Source organism: Nelumbo nucifera, chromosome 1 (genome assembly GCF_055504915.1).
Source record: "Nelumbo nucifera cultivar China Antique chromosome 1, China Antique-T2T, whole genome shotgun sequence".
NCBI lineage: Eukaryota > Viridiplantae > Streptophyta > Magnoliopsida > Proteales > Nelumbonaceae > Nelumbo > Nelumbo nucifera.
In genome coordinates this window covers 7,735,181-7,756,437 of record NC_142649.1, presented here as the reverse complement: position 1 = coordinate 7,756,437, position 21,257 = coordinate 7,735,181, and the positions used below count along the sequence as shown (strand labels likewise).

General features: G+C 39.2%; 3 protein-coding genes across 5 annotated transcripts; 1 reads left to right on the top strand and 2 right to left on the bottom strand.

Annotated features, from left to right (window-relative positions):
* Positions 1–259: 259 nt before the first annotated feature.
* On the bottom strand, positions 260–13,333 carry LOC104586985 (uncharacterized). 3 transcript variants are annotated; one of them, XM_088896430.1, is made up of 4 exons: positions 12,750–13,333; positions 10,439–11,574; positions 6,287–6,447; positions 260–1,034 (listed from the first exon to the last, which is right to left on the bottom strand). In XM_088896430.1, the coding sequence occupies exons 1-4, from the start codon at positions 13,090–13,092 to the stop codon at positions 986–988; spliced, it is 1,689 nt and encodes a 562-aa protein (XP_088752556.1). In that variant the 5' UTR covers positions 13,093–13,333; the 3' UTR covers positions 260–985. The 3 variants fall into 3 exon arrangements, 2 of the variants coding, with proteins under 2 accessions (XP_088752556.1, XP_010242701.1); XR_016081249.1 differs by lacking the exon at positions 260–1,034 and adding an exon at positions 6,748–9,571 and having other exon boundaries at positions 6,313–6,447; positions 12,750–13,321; XM_010244399.2 differs by lacking the exon at positions 6,287–6,447 and having other exon boundaries at positions 12,750–13,301.
* Positions 13,334–16,244: 2,911 nt separating this feature from the next.
* Positions 16,245–17,271, bottom strand: LOC104586986 (uncharacterized). Its single transcript, XM_010244401.3, has one exon. The coding sequence runs from the start codon at positions 17,060–17,062 to the stop codon at positions 16,502–16,504; it is 561 nt and encodes a 186-aa protein (XP_010242703.1). The 5' UTR covers positions 17,063–17,271; the 3' UTR covers positions 16,245–16,501.
* Positions 17,272–19,322: 2,051 nt separating this feature from the next.
* On the top strand, positions 19,323–20,321 carry LOC104586987 (uncharacterized). The gene has a single exon (XM_010244402.3). It carries the CDS (start codon positions 19,550–19,552, stop codon positions 20,108–20,110), a length of 561 nt encoding a protein of 186 aa, XP_010242704.1. The 5' UTR covers positions 19,323–19,549; the 3' UTR covers positions 20,111–20,321.
* Positions 20,322–21,257: the final 936 nt, after the last annotated feature.

Here is a 21,257-nt window from a genome sequence, read left to right as displayed (position 1 = left end):
TTCCGATGCCATTCCTAATTCCTAATTTGTATGGATTCAGAAAACATTTAAGCATATTGTTGTCTGAAGGCTTCACTAGAGAGTTAAATGTTCTCTGCAAACTTTGGCTGCTTTGTTAATTCGTGAATGAATGTTTCTTTGGTGCTGCCACTGCATGGATTGCGTCTGGAGGCAGTAGAAAAAAGAGAATCTGAACATGGTACCTATACGTAATTTACCCAATAAAAAACCATATTTTATATATACATCAATACATGTATTATTCATCATCAAAATTTGATTAATAAATAATGGGTCATACATTGATATTTTGAATGTGACATGAACAAGAATTGGAATTATGCCATAGATGCCTTTCCTTGTAGGTTCCATGTGACAAGTTGCTAACAACACAATCATCTAAATCTAAATATTTAAAAATATTTTAAAAACAAAAATAAGGAAAATTTCCCATATGCTTTCATTGCCTAATCAAACAAAGGAAAATTAGTTTTACCTACTTTTTCATTGATTAACCAATCAATGGATAGGGAAACCGGAAAACTTTTCTATTCTTCTTCCTTTCCCTTCTCTCTTTTTCCCTCCTTTCTATATTTTTTCCTTCCCTTCTTTCCCTTAAAACCAAACACGGCCTTAAATCTATGTATCAGCATTTGCTGGACGGTCGAGGAACCACTCGACACCCACTTTGTGCAATGAGTTTGATTGGAGATAATATATCCATATCTGGGTCGTACGGTATCCTGGCCAAATGATGGTTTATCACACTTTATCCTGCCCTTGAACTGTCCCTCTCAGCATGCAAATTTGTTAACACCCAAAGGCATTTGTATGCTGCAGCCATGTTGGAATCTGGATCTTCCCTTGCACGCATCACAAACTCAAAGATGTACATATGCTCTCCTACCATCACCATGGGAATATCCGGAATCTAAAATTCATTTAGAAGTTCAAGCTGGCAAATTCAATTTGCAAAAAGTACGTTTCATCCATGTAGAAAAGCAGTGCTTAGCCAAATGTTCAGGTAAATCCACCTACACAACATGACATGACGAATCAGAAAAGCCTACAGTTCATAAGAATAAATGGAGTAACAAATATGAGATACGTCATAACAGGTCATCTAGCATTAGATGAAACAACCAACAACAGGCTGGATTTCTTTATTCCATTCATTAGGTAAAGCTTTGGATAATGAACATGGTATAAACTTATAGTCTGACCTCTGATGAAATAACACCCTTTAGGCATCTGTGCATCATTGATATACGAGTACATGACATTTATACGAGAAAAGTCCTAGTTGGGTGAATATGGTGGGAAGAAGAGAGAAATTAAGGATCTGTGATCTGAAAGATATTAGATACGAAGTTCCATTAAATCAACTCCTAAATTCCAATTACAATGACTCCATATGGATAAAACATGACAGCTCGGTTGACACCAATTTCAACTAGGGAACTGACCCAAAATAAATTCAAAGTTTCTGACTACTTTAAAACTAAGGCAACTCGTTAAGTTACTCATAGGAACACTAAAATAAAGACTAATTCCTAAAATAGCTTTAATGGTACCTTCCTAATGCTACTAGAATTAACTTATTGTAAAGACAACAGGAATTGCTAAAGATGGTAAATCATGATTACACTATGAACAGTAATTATGCGAATTACCACAAATGGTAGATTTGAAAGTTGACATAAATAGTAATTTCAATTTTTACTACTAAAAGTAAATTTCTAGAAAATTGACAGTCAGCTCAATTCCCAAGACACTAACTGAAAATACTAAAGCCCGAATAACGCAAAATTACAGAATTTCCATTATTTAAGAATATGAAGCATCTTGATTTCTTTTTCGGTTTTTCCAAGGCTTCCCCTCTCTGCTTTCGTGCCTGCATCAATCATCTTCCCTAGAATTTGTCACCTATCTAAAATAAGGCAACGCTCTGAAATACCTTATTAGACACCTATAGCTAGTGCTTCCAAATGAGAAAACACCATGTATTGTTCCACCTAGAGTCGCCTCTTGGGAAGTGGCTTCTGCAAAATTAAACATCTCTCACCTACTCTAAAAGAAAATGAATGCAAGATCATATTTCCTCGTGGCCATCATGTTCCTTCAGGATGAATAGTCAGTTGGTCAATCAACTCTTTGATTTGTGGCTAGGAGGCTTAAGAATTTCTTGTTGCATCTAGTTGGCTGAGTGGTAGCCATACAATTTTATCAACATGCCCAAGCTGTTGTTTTAAAAACAATGAAGAAAATAGCAATTCTTTAACCAATATTCCCACAATCTCTTATGTATTCTTGTTATTTTTATTTTCTAAGTTAAATTGTACCTTTTTTGTCAGCCTAAATTAAGTTAAATTATACCTTCTTAAATGTGTGTACATTCCAAACAAAAAATCATATTAAAGAAGTCTTCAAATATGTAAGATCCAACTGCAATGATGCTCATTAGTAGAAATCACACTGCTCCCTTCATCTTTACCAAATTGCTATAGTGAAGGCCTATTGATAGCCTAAATTGCTTCCAACATTGAGCTCTCTAGAGTTGGGTGTCTAGCACACTTTGAGGCTGTAAAGTCTGAGGTGTCAAGGGAGGTATTTTAGATACAATTAGGGTTTCCACTTCTCAAGGATTAGGGTTTAGCAATGAGTACCCTTCTAGACCTAGGCCCCCATTTCACAGTTAATTTCAGATTCCTAATCCACATTCCATCTCCTGCTTCATAGAATAAAATCATATCATCAACAAACTGCAAATGTGTGATTGATACTCCATCTCGCCCAACTTTTCATCCCCTCACCAATCCCAATGAATCTTCCCTAGAAATTATTTTCCCAAGGATCTCAGCGATTAGAGTGAAGAGGAAAGGTGAGAGAGGGTCTCTTATCTAATTCCTCTCAAAGCCAAAAAGAAATCCACCACAATTCCATTCACAAATATAGAATGATGACAAGTCCGAATTCACCCCATTATCCACTTACACCATCCCTCCCCAAATCCAAAACTTCTCATCACTTCCAACAAAAAGGGCCAACCCACCATATCATAAGCTTTTTCCAAATCTAAGTTAAATAAAAAACCTTTATTTCTTTCCCTTTTCAACTCCTCCACACTGTCACTTGCAATTAGAATTTGATCAATGACTTGTCTATTCTTCACAAAGGCCCCTTGATTTAATCAAATAATATTTGGGAGAGCAACTCTAATCCTTGGAAACAGAACCTTAGCTATTATTTTTGTGAATAAACCCTAGTTGTTTCTAGGTCAAAGTAGAGAAGAAGAAAGAAGAAAGAAAAGAGAAAGAAGAAGAAGAAGGAGAGGAGAAAAGTATTCGGCCAGACTAGAAGAGAGGATGTACAAAAGTACCTCTCCTAGCCGACCCACTTGACTTTTATTCATGAAAACTTGAGTTATAAGAAAGACAATTTTGTCCCTCATAGAAGATGAGACACATAACTTAAACTCAAATACAATAGACATTTCACTTTCAATAAGATACACCAGAATGACCAAAATACCCCTGACTCGAGCATTCTAACACTCCCCCTCAAACTGGAGAATATATATCATATAGTCCCAGCTTGTTACAAATGTAATCTATTCTTCCCCGAGACAATCCTTTTGTGAAAATATCTGCCCACTGATTTCCTGAGCTCACATGAGATGTAGTTATTACCCCACTTATCACTCTCTCTCTCACAAAGTGACAATCCACCTCAATATGTTTAGTTCTTTCATGGAAGACCGGATTGGATGAGATGTGAACAGCAGCTTGGTTATCACAGTATAGTTTCATGGGTTTGTCAATTGAGAAACCCATCTCCTGTAGTGTTCTTTCATGGAAGACCGGATTGGATGAGATGTGAACAGCAGCTTGGTTATCACAGTATAGTTTCATGGGTTTGTCAACTGAGAAACCCATCTCCTGTAGTAGGTTCTTCAGCCATACTAGTTCACATGTGGTATGGGCCATAGCCCTGTACATTGCTTCCGCACTACTTCTTGCCACCACTGCTTGCTTCTTGCTCTTCCAAGTTACAAGATTGCCACCCAGGAAAGTACAATACCCTGTGGTTGACCTTCTGTCTGATGTAGAGCAAACCCAATCAGCATCTGTGTACCCTACTATTTCAAGAGGTCCTCCTTTTTGGTATAACAGACCACGATCTGGAGCACCCTTTAAGTACCTAACAATTCTCAGAACAGCTTCCCAGTAAGGAACTCGGGGATGTTGCATAAACTGACTCACCACACTCACAGCAAATGATATATCTGGTCAAGTAGTTCAACTTTCCAACCAACCTTCTATATCTTCCAGGATCATCAAACTCATCACCTGCATCCACACTTAACTTGGCATTGAATTCCATAGGAGTCTCTGCTGGTTTAGCACCTAACAACCCTGTTTCTTCAAGTAGATCAAGAACATATTTCCTCTGGCATAGGTTGATCCCCTGTTTTGACCTCGCAACTTCTATTCCTAAGAAATACTTTAGCTTCCCTAGATCTTTCGTATTGAAGTGGTCCTGTAAGAATTTTTTCAGCTTATCAATTCCATTGCTGTCACTTCCAGTTATGACAAATCATCCACATACACAACTAGCAAGATTTTTCCATCTTTCGAGTTATAGCTAAACACGGAATGATCAACCTGACACTGTTTCATCCCAAAGGCCTTCACCACTTCACTGAACCTGCCAAACCATGCATGTGGAGATTGTTTCAGTTCATAGATTGCCTTTTTGAGCCTGCACACCTTACCAGCCTCCCCCTGAGCAACAAACCCTGGTGGTTGCTCCATATACACCTCCTCAACAAGATCACCATGTAGGAAGGCATTTTTTATGTCAAGTTGTAGGAGAGGCCAATCATACATAATAGCTAATGAGATTAACACACGAACTGAACCAATTTTAGCCACAGGAGAGAATGTCTCCATATAGTCCACACCATATAACTGAGAATAGCCCTTGGCCACTAACCGTGCCTTCAATCGTTCCACACTGCCATCAGGAAGATGCTTCACTGTATAGACCCATTTACACCCAACAGTGTGCTTACCAGAAGGAAGGATGGTGAGTTCCCATGTATGATTATGTTGTAGAGCAGAGAGTTCTTCTTCCATGGCTTGCCGCCACCCTGGAGAGGCAAGGGCTTCATGTACAATCTTGGGAATGGGAACTGAAGAGAGTAATGATATAAACTTGCAATGGGAAGCAGAAAGGTGAGCAGTGGAAACATAGTCTGAAATGGGATGAGAAGTACAAGTACGTTAACTTTCCACAAAGCAATAGGGAGATGAAGATCTGAGGAAGGAGCAGTAGCAGGATCTGTCGACGGGTGCTGAAGTGGAGGAGAAGCCGAAGCACTTCTGCGAGTATACACTTGAGTAATTGGCGGCCTCTCTGTAGTAACCGACATATGATGTGCATCTGCAGTAGGAGTGGGAGCTACGGGAAGGGGGTCCACAACCGGAACAGGAAGAGGAACCACAGAGGGAGAAGAAGAGACCCCGGCATTGGAGAAAAAAGGAATTGATTCAAAGAATGTGACATCCGGGCACACAAACGATTTATGAAACTTAGGGTTATAACACTTGTACCCTTTCTGAGTCCTTGAGTAACCAAGAAACATACACTTCGTAGCTTGAGTCTACGAAGTGCTGAACAAAACAAACACAACCAAAGACTCTTGGGGTGAGAGGAAAGGGAGACAAAGTGGGGAACAACACGGAGAAAGGGGATTGACTTCCAAGGATTGACATGGGCATCCGATTTATCAAAAAACATGATGTAAGAACAGCATCACTCCAAAAGTGCTTTGAGACATGCATATTGATCATCAAGGACTGAGCAGTTTCAAGAAGATGTCTATTTTTCCGTTCAGCTACCCCGTTTTGTTGTGGGGTGTAGGCACAAGAAGTTTGATGAATTATTCCATGATGTTCTAGGTATTGCTAAAATGATGAGGAGATGTATTCTTTGGCATTATTGGAGCGAAGTATTTTCATATTAACACCAAACTGAGTGCGTATTTCAGCATGAAATTTCTGAAAAATAGAGAACAATTCACTACGGTCTTTCATAAGATAGATCCATGTCATCCTTGAAAAGTCATCAACAAAGATTACAAAATACTTAAACCCATTGTATGACACCACTTTAACAGGACCCCATACATCAGAATGAACTAAAGCAAAAGGACTTGAGACACGACTATCAATTTTTGGACTAAATGAGACTCGATGATGTTTTCCCAACTGACATGACTCACAATCTAATGATGAAAGGTGACTCAAGGAAGGAACTAGCAGCTTCAAAGCCTTGAGAGAGGGATGACCAAGTTTGCAGTGCCATTGGAGGGCCACCACCATCAAGGTAATACAAACCACCGGCTTCATGCCCTCCACCAATCTTCGTCCCCGTCTTGAGATCCTGAAACACACAAGAAGGATAGAAGGTTACAGAACAATTAAGGGACTTGGTTAATCTACTAACAGACATAAGGTTAAAAGGGAACTTAGAAACATATAAAACAGATTGCCAAGGACAATGAGGAGAGATCAACATCACCAACACCACAAATAGGAGATGTAGAACCATTAGCAAGTGTAACTGTCTGAGATGTGGAGGTGCGAGAAAAGGAAGAAAATACATCAAGAGTCCCAGACATATGGTCTGAGGCGCTAGAATCAATGATCCAGGGTGAGGCTTTGGAAGCTAAACAAGTCATACCTGAATGGGCAAGTGTAATTGTGTTCTGCTGAGATGTTTGAAGGAATTGCTCATATATTGCTCGTGATACACTCACCATTTCCTGCCCGGAAGCACAAGTGGGTGTGGAGGGGGTTGGTGCAGTTTGCTGGCTTTCAGTAATTGTGCTACTACTTTTAGATGTAACGTGGTTAGCCCAAGTGTTAGGTGGACCACGCAAATCATAGCAGAAATTAACTGTGTGCCCCTCTAAGCCACAATGTGTACATTTTCTCTGAGCATTACCCCTTCCTTTTCCACGGCCTCCCCCTGACTCACGGCCTCCAGTCCGGCCGCTGGCCCGGTTAAACATGTGTCCACCACGGTTGCTTGGAGGGCCACTGCTGCCACCACCACTTCTACTTCCACGACTACTCCCTTTAGTCACTACCAAACCAGATCTATCAGAGAAGGAAGAATGTTCCACTGGCTCAATGGATGTCCTCTTAAGACGAGCAAAAACTTCTTCAAGTGAGGGGAGAGCTGATCCCCCCAATATCTATGCTCTGACAGGCTCATACTCAGCCTTCAAGCCCACAAGAAACCTAGTCACATCAAGTTGTTCACATTGCTGCTGTTGGATCTGGACATCTGATGTGAGAGGGTGATACACATTTAGCTCATTGCGGATGTTTCTCAAACTTGCATAATACTCTTCTAAGCTTTGACTTTCTTGCTTCAAATTGAAGTACTCTTGGTATAACTGATATACCCTAGTTGTGTTGTCTTGTCCAGAGTACAACTTTTTAGCATGATCCTAGATCTCTTTGGCTGTATCTAGGAACATGAAGTTCACACTAATCTTTGGTTCCATGCTGTTCCAAAGCCATGTCATTATCTGTGCATCATCTTGTTCCCAATCACTGAACCCAGGAGAATCAGAGGAAGGTTTCTCTTCCCTCACATGTTTTACTTTCCTCTTGGCTTTCAAGAACACCTCCACAGATTTTGCCCATGGTATATAGTTCTCACCATTCAACTTGATGGATGTCATTTGAACACTTAGATATTCTGAATAGAGCATGATGCCTGTTTTGTTGTCATTCCCAACTATAGTTGAAGCCATCTCAATTATGTCTCCTCTGAATATACACCACAATCTCACACTTGTCACAAGACTTATCTCACTTACAATACCACCAACCCACTTTCTTCAACTGCACATTACACACTACACTCTAAAGCTGAAATCATTCAGTCAACACATCAAACGCTTGGACTGCACACTGCAGGACCATTTACCACCAACACACCACTACTGAAATTACTCTGTCATTTCATCGAACACTTGTTCTGCACACTGCAGAACTGATTACACACAAGGTCTAGGGGTTCACTTTTAAGCATTTAAAAACATAGATATGTCAGCCACCACAACACAATCAACACCACACCATTGCTGTCGTGGACATCAGTAGTCTACCACTCTTCTTTCAGCACACATGTGAGCAAGAAAACACAAAAAAAAAAACATGACTGATATGTGTATCAGTTTCACCTAGCACCACAACAACTAACTTTTGAAGCACACCAAAAAAAATCAGCATTCACAGTCCATTTCTGAGCACACGACAGCAGTGTCCATACCTGTATACGACCAGCCCTCTTCGTACACTGAATAGAGGGTCTAGTATACCACTTCAACGACCACCGCAGCACCGGCCAGAGGCATTCTCACCTCCAGGCCCTCAAAACGACAACTCCTTTTCAGCCCTTTATCGAGTCTTCAATCAGATCAGCTGTAGGATGAAGAAACCTACTGTGAAGTTGGTGGCGAACCCAGGAAGAAAACAACAGCAAGAAAAAAAACGAACACCAGACCTTAATGCTCTGATACCATGTGAATAAACCCTAGTTGTTTCTAGGTCAAAGTAGAGAAGAAGAAAGAAGAAAGAAAAGAGAAAGAAGAAGGAGAGGAGAAAAGTATTCGGCCAGACTAAAAGAGAGGATGTACAAAAGTACCTCTCCTAGCCGACCCACTTGACTTTTATTCATGAAAACTTGAGTTACAAGAAAGACAATTTTGTCCCTCATAGAAGATGGGACACATAACTTAAACTCAGATACAATAGACATTTCACTTTCAATAAGATACACCAGAATGACCAAAATACCCCTGACTCGAGCATTCTAACAATTTTATATAAGCTATTCACCAAGCTAATGGGTCTAAAATCTCTAGGATGTAAAGCATCAAATTTTTTAGGCACCAGAGCAATGAAAGTTGAATTCAAATATGGATTTATTATTCCTCTCCCGGAGAATTCATTGAAAACTTCTTGCAAGTCCTCTTTTAATATATCCAACAATCTTGGTAAAAGGCCATTGTGAACCCATCCGGCCCAGGTGCTTTACATTTGTCCATAGAAAACACAACCTCTTTTATTTCCTCTTGTTCAAAATTCCTCTCCAACAAAACTTTAACCTCATTTTGTTCTCTTGTTCCTTCTTTACTTCTGCATGCACTCCTCCACAGGCAGCTGTGATTTTTTTGAACACATGCTGCTTTGTTCTCCTCAAATGGCATTAGGATAGCCAATTATTTAGCCTGAATCTTTCCCCATTACTGCTTCTAATAATTCCTTCCAGTCATCTACCTTCTTTTTAGAAACCACCATCTTTTTCTCCCAGTTTTCCTTATTCGCTCTCAATGCCACCTTCAGAACTGTTGCTGAGCAAATCAATGACACCTCTGGCCTGTCCGTCTCTGCCTTTTCTTTCCTATTTTCATCTTGACACCCTAGATTCTCCTTTTGGCACCTGTTCTTCTCCGTATTACTCCAAAGCCTTGGAACAATGCAACAACCTGTTTTGATCAAGTCAGCACACTCAACCATAGCAGTAGGTAAGTGCAACTAGATTTTCTATGTAGTTTGTATTTACTCTAATAATTATTGATAGAGGTGGTCATTTAAAGGCATGCAAGTAAGTATGAAATACGTATGCATTTATATATAAATTTTAATATGGAAAGTCTGTATGCTCTAGAAAGTGTCTTGGAATCACGAAAGCTTTAAATACAATATGTGCATGAGTTTTCCAAATGAATAATCAAGTTACATGTTTTTTTGTTGTTGTAAGAAAGTGCCATAGCATGAATGATACATGAAAAATAAAACAGCAGATTGTAATAAGGTGTTAGTGTCTGTACTTAATAGAATATCAAAGAATATTAAGAAATATGAAAAGAAAAAGAAGTTGAATAAGATGTACAATACATACACAGGTGCATATAAAAGAAAGTTGAACACCTAGATATGACAGGGATGTTGTTTTGGGAGTTGGAATCAAGGTATCCGTTGAACAAAAAAAAGCTCTAAAGGGGAGGTCTGACTGGTGAAAACCTGCTAGGTTCCAACAGATTGGAGCTATTAAAGGGTTATGCTGGGTTATATTTTGGTATGACCTGTAGGTTTGTTCTTTGTCTTTGTACATTTTGGGAAAAGAATTCCTGTAGTTAAAAGAGGGTAAAGAGTTGTAATGATGTGGGTCTTGACTATTGTTCTTGTGGGGTGACATCATGTCACCTGTTTCCGCTTTCTCTTTTCTTTAATAATTTTTTTTTTATTTATTACTAAAAAAATAGTATCTAGATATGCATACATAAAAAGAAAAAAAAAAAAAAAAACATATAAGATATGTCTTCTTGTGCATGTTTGTATAAAAAACTTACACTGCTCCATGCAGAAGAATAATCATCAGTAGAAAGAAACCAACTTCCAGCCCCAGATTGCAAACTCCTCCATCCAAGTGAAGAATCTAAATCCACCAGCTCACTATCACTGCTGCCAACATGATCATAGCTCCTTCTCCTCTTTTTCTTTCTAGATTTTGCTTTTTTCTTCCGCCTGGATCTAACAGAACCTCTTTCACCCAATTCAGACCCACTTTCATCTGAAAAACCCTCAGGATGTAGCAAGGCATACTTCTCAGACTTACGAAAGCTGATTCCATTCTGAATGAATAGTGTTTCCCATGATTTAGTAGTCTCACATTCTTCTGATAATCTGTAGTGAAGAACCCAAGATATAAGCCCAAGCCATTTTATCATTTCTTTTGTCTTCATGCTCAATTGTTCTTCCATGAGTGGGGCCCAAAAATTGGTCATGCCCAAACTTGTACTTATCTCAAAAACAAGATCCTTGATTTTTCCTTTTTGCTCTTCATCATCCTCATCACGTATGAGTCTTAGAAGTTGTCGGCCTTGACTAATAATTGCATTTAGTAGGAGTAACTCATCAATAGATGCACGACCATTACACGAAGACAATATAATCTCAAGCCAACAAGAAGGGTGAACAAGATCCTTGGGGTCCATTCTTGAAGGAAGCAACCCACAAATCATGTTCAAGAAAGCAAAGAGGTCTTGCTCGTCAAGGATAATGAGAAAGTGGTGACAGAGATCAGAAAATGTCTCTTCTTCCAAGAACACATTTATGACTTCCCATACTTCCTTGGAATCCTCTTCATACATTAAACTGACAAAATGATCCACAAAGAACTTGGTATCTATGAGAAAAATTTCACCCCCTTTCAATGATTCAGCAAGCTCATTAGATGACCAAAATTCAGGCACATTTTCCAGGAAATTTTCAACTGTTCGTTGGACATCCAAATCAAGAAAATAATGAGGCTTTGTAGCAACCATTGCAGGTGATTGTCCATGTTTTCCTTTCCACTCAAGCTCCTCCCAGCAAATATCCCGATTCACAAAAGCAAACTGGGACAATGCCCTGGAACCTTTTCCGTGCTCAAATTCACCACCAGTGGAAAAAACATCAAAAAACTGCAATATACGCTTTGAATTTCCTGCAAAATTTAAAGTAATGATGTAAAAATGTGGGGTCCATCTAATGCAATCAAACCATATCTACATCACTACATGACCAAATAAAGCTCTAAGTTCCAAAAGAATTTAGATATGGCTCAAGTCTGGAATAAGGGAGCCCAGTCCCAGTATGGGTAAGGAGCTAAGGGCATACCCAAGGACTCAGTGGAAGTAATCGTGTCCAATTTAAGAAAGCTAACTAACAGTTGCTAAATAATACAATATCAGAGTAGAAAGCAGAAACTAAGGCATCCACTGCCTAATGTGTATATCATAAAGCGTATGTTTGGTTCTATGAGTGTTTCCTGAGAGGCGTTTTTTCAGATAAACGTTTATCTGAAAAACACTACTTTAAACGTTTTTTGCTTTTTCTATTTGGTTGGACGTTTTACGGGTGTTTGAATCACCACATCAGCATTTCATTTCAAGAAATGCCCAGGCATTGGGTGAAACATGAATTTGACATTTCCCCAAATGCCCCATGCACATAAATCAAAACGTTTCAGTTTTCTAGTGTTTATTTGATAAATGGTGAAACCAAATGGTGGTTTCATATGCAATAAATACCAACACCTATGTGGTGCTGATGTGGCAGCATTTTTCAATAAACGCCCACTGAACCAAACGTATACAAAATCAGTTTTCTAACTGCACATTGTTACATATGGTGCACATTTATGGCACTTGAATTCGGCATTTGATAGGTTAAGACTAAGAAATCATAGAAAAATGGGTATGCTATCCTAACAATTCCATCCACTGCTTTCAATTTGGGTGGTCAAGAAGAGAAAGAAATGGAAAATAATCTAGGAAAAGAAGCCCATAACCCATTGAGATAACCTGTCTATATTAAAATCAAAGGTACACCACTCAACCCAGTACATTAATCATATGAACTGCTTTTCCATTCATTAACAAAACTTAATGGCAGGTTCAGTTCTCTGAAGACCGAAAAATATAATTTGAGCATTAGAAAGAAAAGTAGATAGCTGTAGTACAAAATTGAAAGAATGCATACACTAAAGATACAAATGCAGAATTGCAATTGCCATTTCCCAAATGAAACAATGTTACGACATAAAGCAGACTATATGATTACAGAAAAGAGAATATATTGACAGAAGAACATAATACATGAAGGGTAAAAGCAACCTGCCTTGGAAGAACTTCTCAAGGATGTAGCTTTTCTTGGCTATGATGTCCGCAGCTTTATGAGGCCTCTTCTCGAAGATCACCTGGATGAGTTGAGAAGCTAGGGCTCGTTTTGGAGGCCTAGAGCTCAACAGTTTCATAAATAGTTGGCGCTGATGACGGGGAGAGATGGGATTAATGCACGATATGGTGTTGCAGAGCCACATGCGAGCCTCGGATCGACTTCCAGACGTGATAAGTGACCATAGAGCGGATTCCAACTTCTTCAGAAGATCTAATTTGTCTCTGAAGGCATCAGCGTCTCCATTTTCAGTCTCGAAGGGTTCGGTTAGGAACAACTGAACCATTGATTGTTTCTTGAGAGCTAACCACTTCCCCTGCTACAATGCAAGAGAGAGTCAGGATAACCAGTGAGTATAATTGTTCAGAGCTCTGAGAATGGAAAGAGGGTTTCCTTCTCTCGGTTCACCGTCTATTATCCTCGCAAGTTCGCAACGGGAGGGTGCAACGGAGCTCTCTGACCAGAGAATGGAAAAGAGTTGGTCAGATCGGGCTTGGTCCGGGCTCGGGCCTTAGGCCCAAGTCTTAGGGTTGGGCCTACATTGACCTTGACCCCGGCCTAACTCACTCAGTAGTCAGTTCGGATCTGCTGACCACAAACATATTTACTAATCACATTCACCCACTCACCTAACGAGGGTAGCCCAGTTGGTGCGCTAGATGAATTTGCCAATGCAACACCATTTTCTCAAAAAACACCTCTTAGAAAAAGGCATTGATTCCAAACACTACCTATATATCACCAATACTTCAAATATGGAACTGAGTGAACATGATCAACAATATGTTGTGCTTGTGGTCAGCAGGTCCAATTTAGCATGTTTTGGATGTAAACTTACTAATATCACTTTCCCCCTTTTTTTCCGATTTTACAACAGAAAATGAACTTCATCTAAGGGTGGCAATTCTTGTTACATAGTGATGGACCATGGGACCAGGGCAAAGAGTGACCCTACATACAATCAACTACCTCATCAAGATCCAATTCATTTATAAATTGAAGCTCACATGCACCTCCACCAGATTTAGATTGCAAAGAATTAATTGTACCAACTATATACTTGGTTCTATGACAACAACAACATGGACCATCAAGTGCTAAAAGGCACAACTATAAACATCAAAAGTGGAAGAGATGAAGAAAGCAAAGACAACATTATCATTCTTTTAAAATGTATCTAGTTCCCATTTGCAATTACTTAAATCTGAGCTACACAGGAAACTAAAAACAAAAATTAATTTTTTGGCTCAAGCTAATTCCTAAATTAATTTTACTAAGATGTGCCCAGACCTTATACCTATACAAATATTAGTTTTGACACTAGCTATTGTGTTTGTTGTTCATTGCATCATACATTACAATTTGCAGTTCAGATATGTGTTATATAGCCTGTCAATGATATCTGTAATTCTACCATCTGATCTGACATTCAATTCAATTATCTTAGATTCAGATGGTATATGTTCCTATAATTAGATTGGATTTGGATTTTGTAATATGCATCCGATTATAATCATATAGGATTCAAATTTGACTCTATCCTATCCAAATAAAATTCGAATATGATTATATTACAATATGTATTGGTTTTAATATATATAAATTTATTATGTTAAAAGGTATGAACATTTTTTATATAATATTATATATGAATTTAAAAGTAATTTTATAAAAATAATATTATATATAATTTGATCGGATTTTTTTTGGTAACAATCTGATCAGATTTAGGTGCAAGTTTTCAATAATTAGATTGAATTCAGCTGGTGAATCAGATCTGAATCTGATCCATTTACAGCCCCACTGATATAAGCTTAAAAAGAAGCTCAAATTAAGAGTACAAGTACAAATATGTATAGTGCAAATACAAGCTTTTGCATTGTTTTGCACTATATATGTTTATACTTGTACTCTTTCCAAAGTTTGTTTGTAGTACAAATTTCATTTGCGCTAGTCATGAACAAGATCTATATAGACACATAGATCCATGGATTCATACATCTCGGTCAGAAAAAGAAAGAATCAGAATTGATCAATATCTTTTTTGAAACAAATGTAAATGCCATGGATGGAATAAGGTTTGACCCTATTCATGGGGATTCCATAAATCTGCATGGGTGAAAATAAGCTGAGTGCAAATTCCAGTTTACTTTTTGCTTCATATTTGCATTGCTACATAAAGTAGCCCCCACTTTATATTAAAGAGAATGGAGATGGAAGGAATTGTTTGTTTGAAAGCTTGGTGGGAAGCAACATGACGTGGTTTCCACTTTATATGAGAAAGAATTCAGGTATGAGAAAGAGTGTTGCAAACTTTGTAACATCTCTCGGGATACAAAAATTTGTCACTACAGTGGCTGCAAATGAGACAAGTATATATTTTGAATCAGTAGGAGTGCATAGTTATAAACAGATGCAAAACTGAACCGAGTGCAATAGGTCACATTAAAAATATTACTTAGAAATGAAGAAGATGACTCTCTCCTCTGCTACTAGTGCTTTAGAATATGTAATGGTTCAAAATACATAGCATGGATATTGTCTAGGTCCGGAGTTTTTTTTTTTTTTCAAGAGAGGAGGAAGACATTTAACAAACATTGTTTGATATAGATACTTGCATTTTCTCTAGCCGTTTCTGCAATTAAGAATGTAGTAGAATAAAAAGTGAGAGTACAGTGGAAAAACAAACCCAAATAATAGTGTAGGTCTAACTACTTCTGCAATTACAACAAAGATGAATAGTTTTTTCTCTCTTGAGGTTCTTAGAAGTGAGCAGTGTGAGGCAATAGTGTCAGGAGAGGTTTTAGGGGAAGGATACGTTTCTTACAAGAAGTTTGTCAGCTAATGGGAAGGGGGTAGAAAATGAGGAGAGATAACCTCTCTCTCTCTCTCTCTCTCTCTCTCTCTCTCTCTATCTACTATATCACACAATTAGTACAATTTACAACTGGAGGAAAAAGTTGAACATTTTATTCATTCTAAGAATTGATCATTGGAGCTAAAAAATGTAACATAAAAAAGGAAGAATCATTTTGGCTCATATAACTCATTCTTCAAATAATTTGTCATTACTCAAAAGAAAAAGAACCAGAAGGGTAAAAAGTTACTTGATAATGTAAGAAATGCACAAGAGAGTCAGAGTCTGAGTCTGCATAAAACACTAAATAATAACGTAGTTCTCACCAATTTGCATTGATGAACTCAAAACGTTTCAGGTGGAAACACCAATGGTAATTAATGCACTACAACAAACGGATGCACATCTCTAATGCATAACAATTTCTTTTGAGTTTTGACATAGAAATAAATCACTTCCTACTCAAATTCACCTCTTTTGGTCTTGCTTCTTTTTGCACATGTGATTTTGGGGACCGAGCTGCCCATTCCGTCAACTTCGCAGTCAAATGACTGAGACAGAGAACCAAAGGGCTAGATATAGAAGAACGTTCTGTAGATTTCTGAGTGGTTAACCCCTCTAGAATTCTCCCATAATAAACTAAAAAGAATTACTTTCAGGACTAAATCAAATCCCATTATGTAATCAATTACAATTAATAAAAACAGAAAGAAATGAATAAAATTGAACAAATATAATATCGACTGTTTCTACACCAATCAAACTCAGGAAAAAGAAACAATAATAACGTAGCCCGGCATGCGATCGTGCCGAAGAAACACATCTACGAGTGTTCGTCTTAAACTTGGAAGGGCCATGGCCAGTCATTCATGCCCTCATCATGGATCTTGGCGCTCCTCTGCATCGAAGCACTTCTTTCACCATCTCCTTCAACGTAAGCATAGTACCTCAACGCAAATGCCAGAGCTAACACCACCCATTCCAAGCAAAACATCAACACGCAGAGCCCACCTGCCAGTCTCAAGATCACCACTGCATCTTCTTCCCTAACGTAAGACTTCAGTTCCCCCAAGAAGTCACCGCTTCTGGAAAAGATGAGCACTGACACCGCGCCTTGAAATATGGCTGTAAGGACTGTCGCCACCATGTGGACTGCATACCATTGGTTGGTCCTCGATGAGGCCGCAGTGCAGCCAGAGACCGCCCCTGCTATTGTGAAGATGTGGAGAAGAATGAAGAAGAACCCACATAGAGATGGAATGAGCCGGAGGGAGAGGGTAAGGAAGATACAACTTGAAGCTGCTCCCAGGAGGATGTAGTTGCAGAGAAGGAAGACCTTGTGAGTGTGGTAATGTGATTGACTGTTGGAAGATGATCCATTGTCGATGGCAAACCCCATTGTCGAAATTCGCCTGAATCCTGAAATGGGTTTCTGATATAATTGGGTAGTTGTGAAGAGAGATTGTCAAGTGGGCAATAGGGGTGGGGTGCCTCGGAATTTGATCAAAGAGATGCTTCTCCGACAATAGATTGATGGGTGGAAGAAGATGTTTTCAGGTGAATTTTCCGGCAGTGATTTCTGAGGAAGGGAGATAGACATGTCGAATGAGAGAGGCGAGAAGAGAAGAAATAGGGAAGGAAATGTGACCGTTGATGGAGAGGAACGTTGGCAAACGAGCATAACGGCTACTTCTGCTTTTCTCTTAACCCAAAATGGACAATTTCGCTCGGAAGGCACATACTCGGACATCGTGTTCTTTTATTCGAAGAAGAAAAAGACTACTTAAACATCCCTTAGGTTATCTGACAAACTTAAAACCCCCCTTTTCCCTTTCATTAGTCATTACTCTTGTTAATGAATGCTTTACATTTTTTATCCCATTTTTACCCTTGTCAAACTTTGTTAGGATGAATATTTATTTACCCTCAACGGGCAAATGTTTAATGTAAATATATTATTATATATTACATACCCTTTTTTTATAGTTGAAAATAGTTTGTCATAGGCAAAGGAGGGATTTTAAAAAAATTGTGGGAAGTTGGAATTTAAAATCCAAATTGAAATGGTCCAACGATTTGGTTGGATGGAATTAGAATCCCATTTTCATTTTTGGTGGAATGGCATTTCCCTCCCCATTTAAGAAAATGGCATTCCCTCTCCTTTTCTTGGAAATAAAAATCCATTTCAAATTTTCAATTGATTTTGATTCCCGTCTGGACCTATTAATAGGTAGGAGGCATACAATCAGAGTTGATCTGCAGCGTAGTCTACCCCTCTTGGCCCAAGTGTCCAACTCACATTATTTTTATGGAGTCAGAGAGAGATACAGCCTAACGAAGAAGGGTCCTGCCCCAACTATCATTACACTATACAAATATACCTACGATCCCACGGGAGATCCGAAGAGAATTCATAACTTCCTAGCAAAAAGCTTTCAGCAACATTCCACATTTTTTCTGCATATGTGCCGCCACGTCAATATTGTACGGTTTAACTTTTACATGTGCAAATTAATTAACGGATGCTATGAAACTTATGTTTCTTTTACTTCTTTATTTTTAAATACTAAAATAAATTAAAAATGATAAAAAAAAAAAAAAACCCTTTCTTCTTCAATGAAGGTTTGAGCTCCTCCATTTTCTTTTCAAGAAGGGAAATCTATGTATAGGTTTCTGAGGTTGTATTCTCTGTTTAATTTGCTGTGATAAGACTTTTACAAAAAGGAAAAATTAAGACAAATACAACAGCCCGGAGCAGACTCAAAAGCCAACAAGGTTGAAACACATTATGGGAGACTCCGTTGGTCAAGCTTTTCTTTGTCTCCCAAGTTGTGATGTCGAAATGAAGTATTGAACAACAACAATGTTGTACAAAGGCGTGGAGATTGAACGAACACATGGAGTGAAATGAAGAGTTTCGGCCTTTCAGGTGTTCACGTATCCATGCCCATGTGTAGATTTATTTCAGATCATGAAAGAGGAACTGTGACTGGGCGTCTAAGTGATTTTCCTCAGTTGCAGATAGAATAAAGGAAACGTGAAAATAAACTGCAAATCTTATCATTTTCCCTTTGTTGTAAATTAGAAATACAGTTTATTTTGAGAGATCAGGCAAATAACTTCCCTAAAAACCATTAGTTTTTTCTTTTCTCGTTTTTGTTTTAATTTATTTTAACATTTAAAAATAACAAAAAAACAAAAGAAACGAAAATTTTCCCAACATCCGTTAATTAGTTCACACATCTAAAACTTCAAATGTATAATGCTGACTTGGCACATTATGATAGGATGTACAGGTCGTATTATGCAGGACCACTGTATTAATTTTTTGTTTTAGCCTTGCGTTAATACAGTGTGCTAGCAAAAGTGAATTCCTGTTTTAAGTTGCATTTGGATGTAATGTAAATCAAGAAGAATCACTTTCTGGTTCACTGTAAAATATCATCAGTTTAAAATCAAACACTAGTTGGTCTTTTGAGAGCTGTAAAATCACATCAGCGTTTGAAGGAGAAAAGTGTGCAGCATCTCTAGAAAAGCAGAACTAGGCAACAACTAGCCGTTACACTCATTTGCAATTGCCAACGTTTCCCTCCCCCATCAACGGTCATATTTCCACCGTCTGTAAACTGTAAAGCTCCAAATCCGACCGTTGTCCGTGCCCTACAATCCCCCCTACATTATTTCTTCTCTCATCTTTCGCCTCTCATTCCACATACTTCCCTTCCTCGGGAATCATTGCCGAAAAATTCACCTGAAACCACCTTTTACCCATCAATCTATTGCCTGAAAAGCATCTCCTTTGATCATTTTCCGAGGTGCTTCTATTGCCGACGGCAATCATCCGCTCAGCCACTTACCAATTTCAGGATTCAGGCGAATTTCGACAATGGGGTTGGCTATCGAGAATGGGTCATCTTCCAACAGTCAATCACATTACCACACTCACAAGGTCTTCCTTCTCTGCAACTACATCCTCTTGGGAGCAGCTTCAAGTTGTATCTTCCTTACCCTCTCCCTCCGGCTCGTTCCATCTCTATGTGGGTTCTTCTTCATTCTTCTCCACATCTTCACAATAGCAGGGGCGGTCTCTGGCTGCACTGCGGCCTCATCGAGGACCAACCAATGGTATGCAGTCCACATGGTGGCGACAGTCCTTACAGCCATATTTCAAGGCGCGGTGTCAGTGCTCATCTTTTCCAGAAGCGGTGACTTTTTGGGGGAACTGAAGTCTTACGTTAGGGAAGAAGATGCAGCGGTGATCTTGAGACTGGCGGGTGGGCTCTGCGTGTTGATGTTCTGCTTGGAATGGGTGGTGTTAGCTCTGGCATTTGCGTTGAGGTACTATTCTTATGTTGAAGGAAATGGTGGAAGTAGTTCTTCAATGCAGAGGAATTCCAAGGTCCATGAGAAGGGGATGAATGACTGGCCATGGCCCTTCCAAGTTTAGACAGACGGGCAAAAGATAGAGGTGTCTGTAATTACTCCGGCACGATCATATGCCGGACTACTTATTTGTTTTCTTCTGTTTGATTGGTGTGGATACAGATGAGATTATATTAATTCAATTTTGTTCATTTCTTTTTGTGTTCATCGTAATTGATTATATATTGTAATGGGATTGATTTATTCCTGAAAGTAATTCTTTTTAGTTTATTATATATTGTTTCTCTTGCCTCTTGAATCGTTATTGGGCTGTTTTTAATTCGGTATTTGATTTTGTTTCTTGCTTTTTTTTTTTTAATTCACCACCCGGCCTGAACAAAATGCTTTGAGTTGTTCCGGTATCTGGGAAACACAGGGTTGGGTTCTGCAATATTTTTGGATGATGCTTAGATGCTCTGCTCCTCCAGTCAAGAAATCTGGTTCAGAAGGTTTCTGGAAAGCTGCGAAATTCAAGTGCAGGAAAGGTGGGATGCTCAAGATCTATAGAGCTATGTACTGTTAGTGTAAATGCAGGCAGGGAAGAGTGAACCGGGTGAAAAGCAAGAAGAAGATTCGATATTTTTGAATTGTAGGGTGAGTAGCTGGATCTATGAGAGCCAGCGGTGGAAAACCTCGATTCAGATTTACAAGTCTAGAGTAGTGTTGTCGATCTGATTGGCCGAGGGCAATACAGTAATTTCACTCCTGAGATCCGGAGTTGAACTGAGGGATTCGGGGCTCCGAATACTTCCGGGAGCCGAAGCAAGGGCTTGTTGAGGATCGGTGGGGTCTGCCGCGGCCGAGACAGCGGTGGAAAACCTCGATTCAGATTTACAAGTCTAGAATAGTGTTGTCGCTCTGATTGGCCGAGGGCAATACAGTAATTTCACTCCTGAGATCTGGAGTTGAATTGAGGGATTCGGGGCTCCGAATACGTCAGGGAGCCGAAGCCAAGAGCTTGTTGAGGATCAGTGGGGTCTGCCGCGGCAGAGGCAGATCACCTTCTTGGATATGGAAGAGGCCGAGGACTAGTGGCCAAGGTGGATGGTCTCGGAAGAGATGGTGTCGAAGTAAAGCTACTCGTCCATGTGTGTGTGTGTACGAGGGATCCGAAGGGGTCTGAAGAGTTTGCTCTGCAACGAAGGAAGTGTCATAGGCCTTGGGTGAAGACC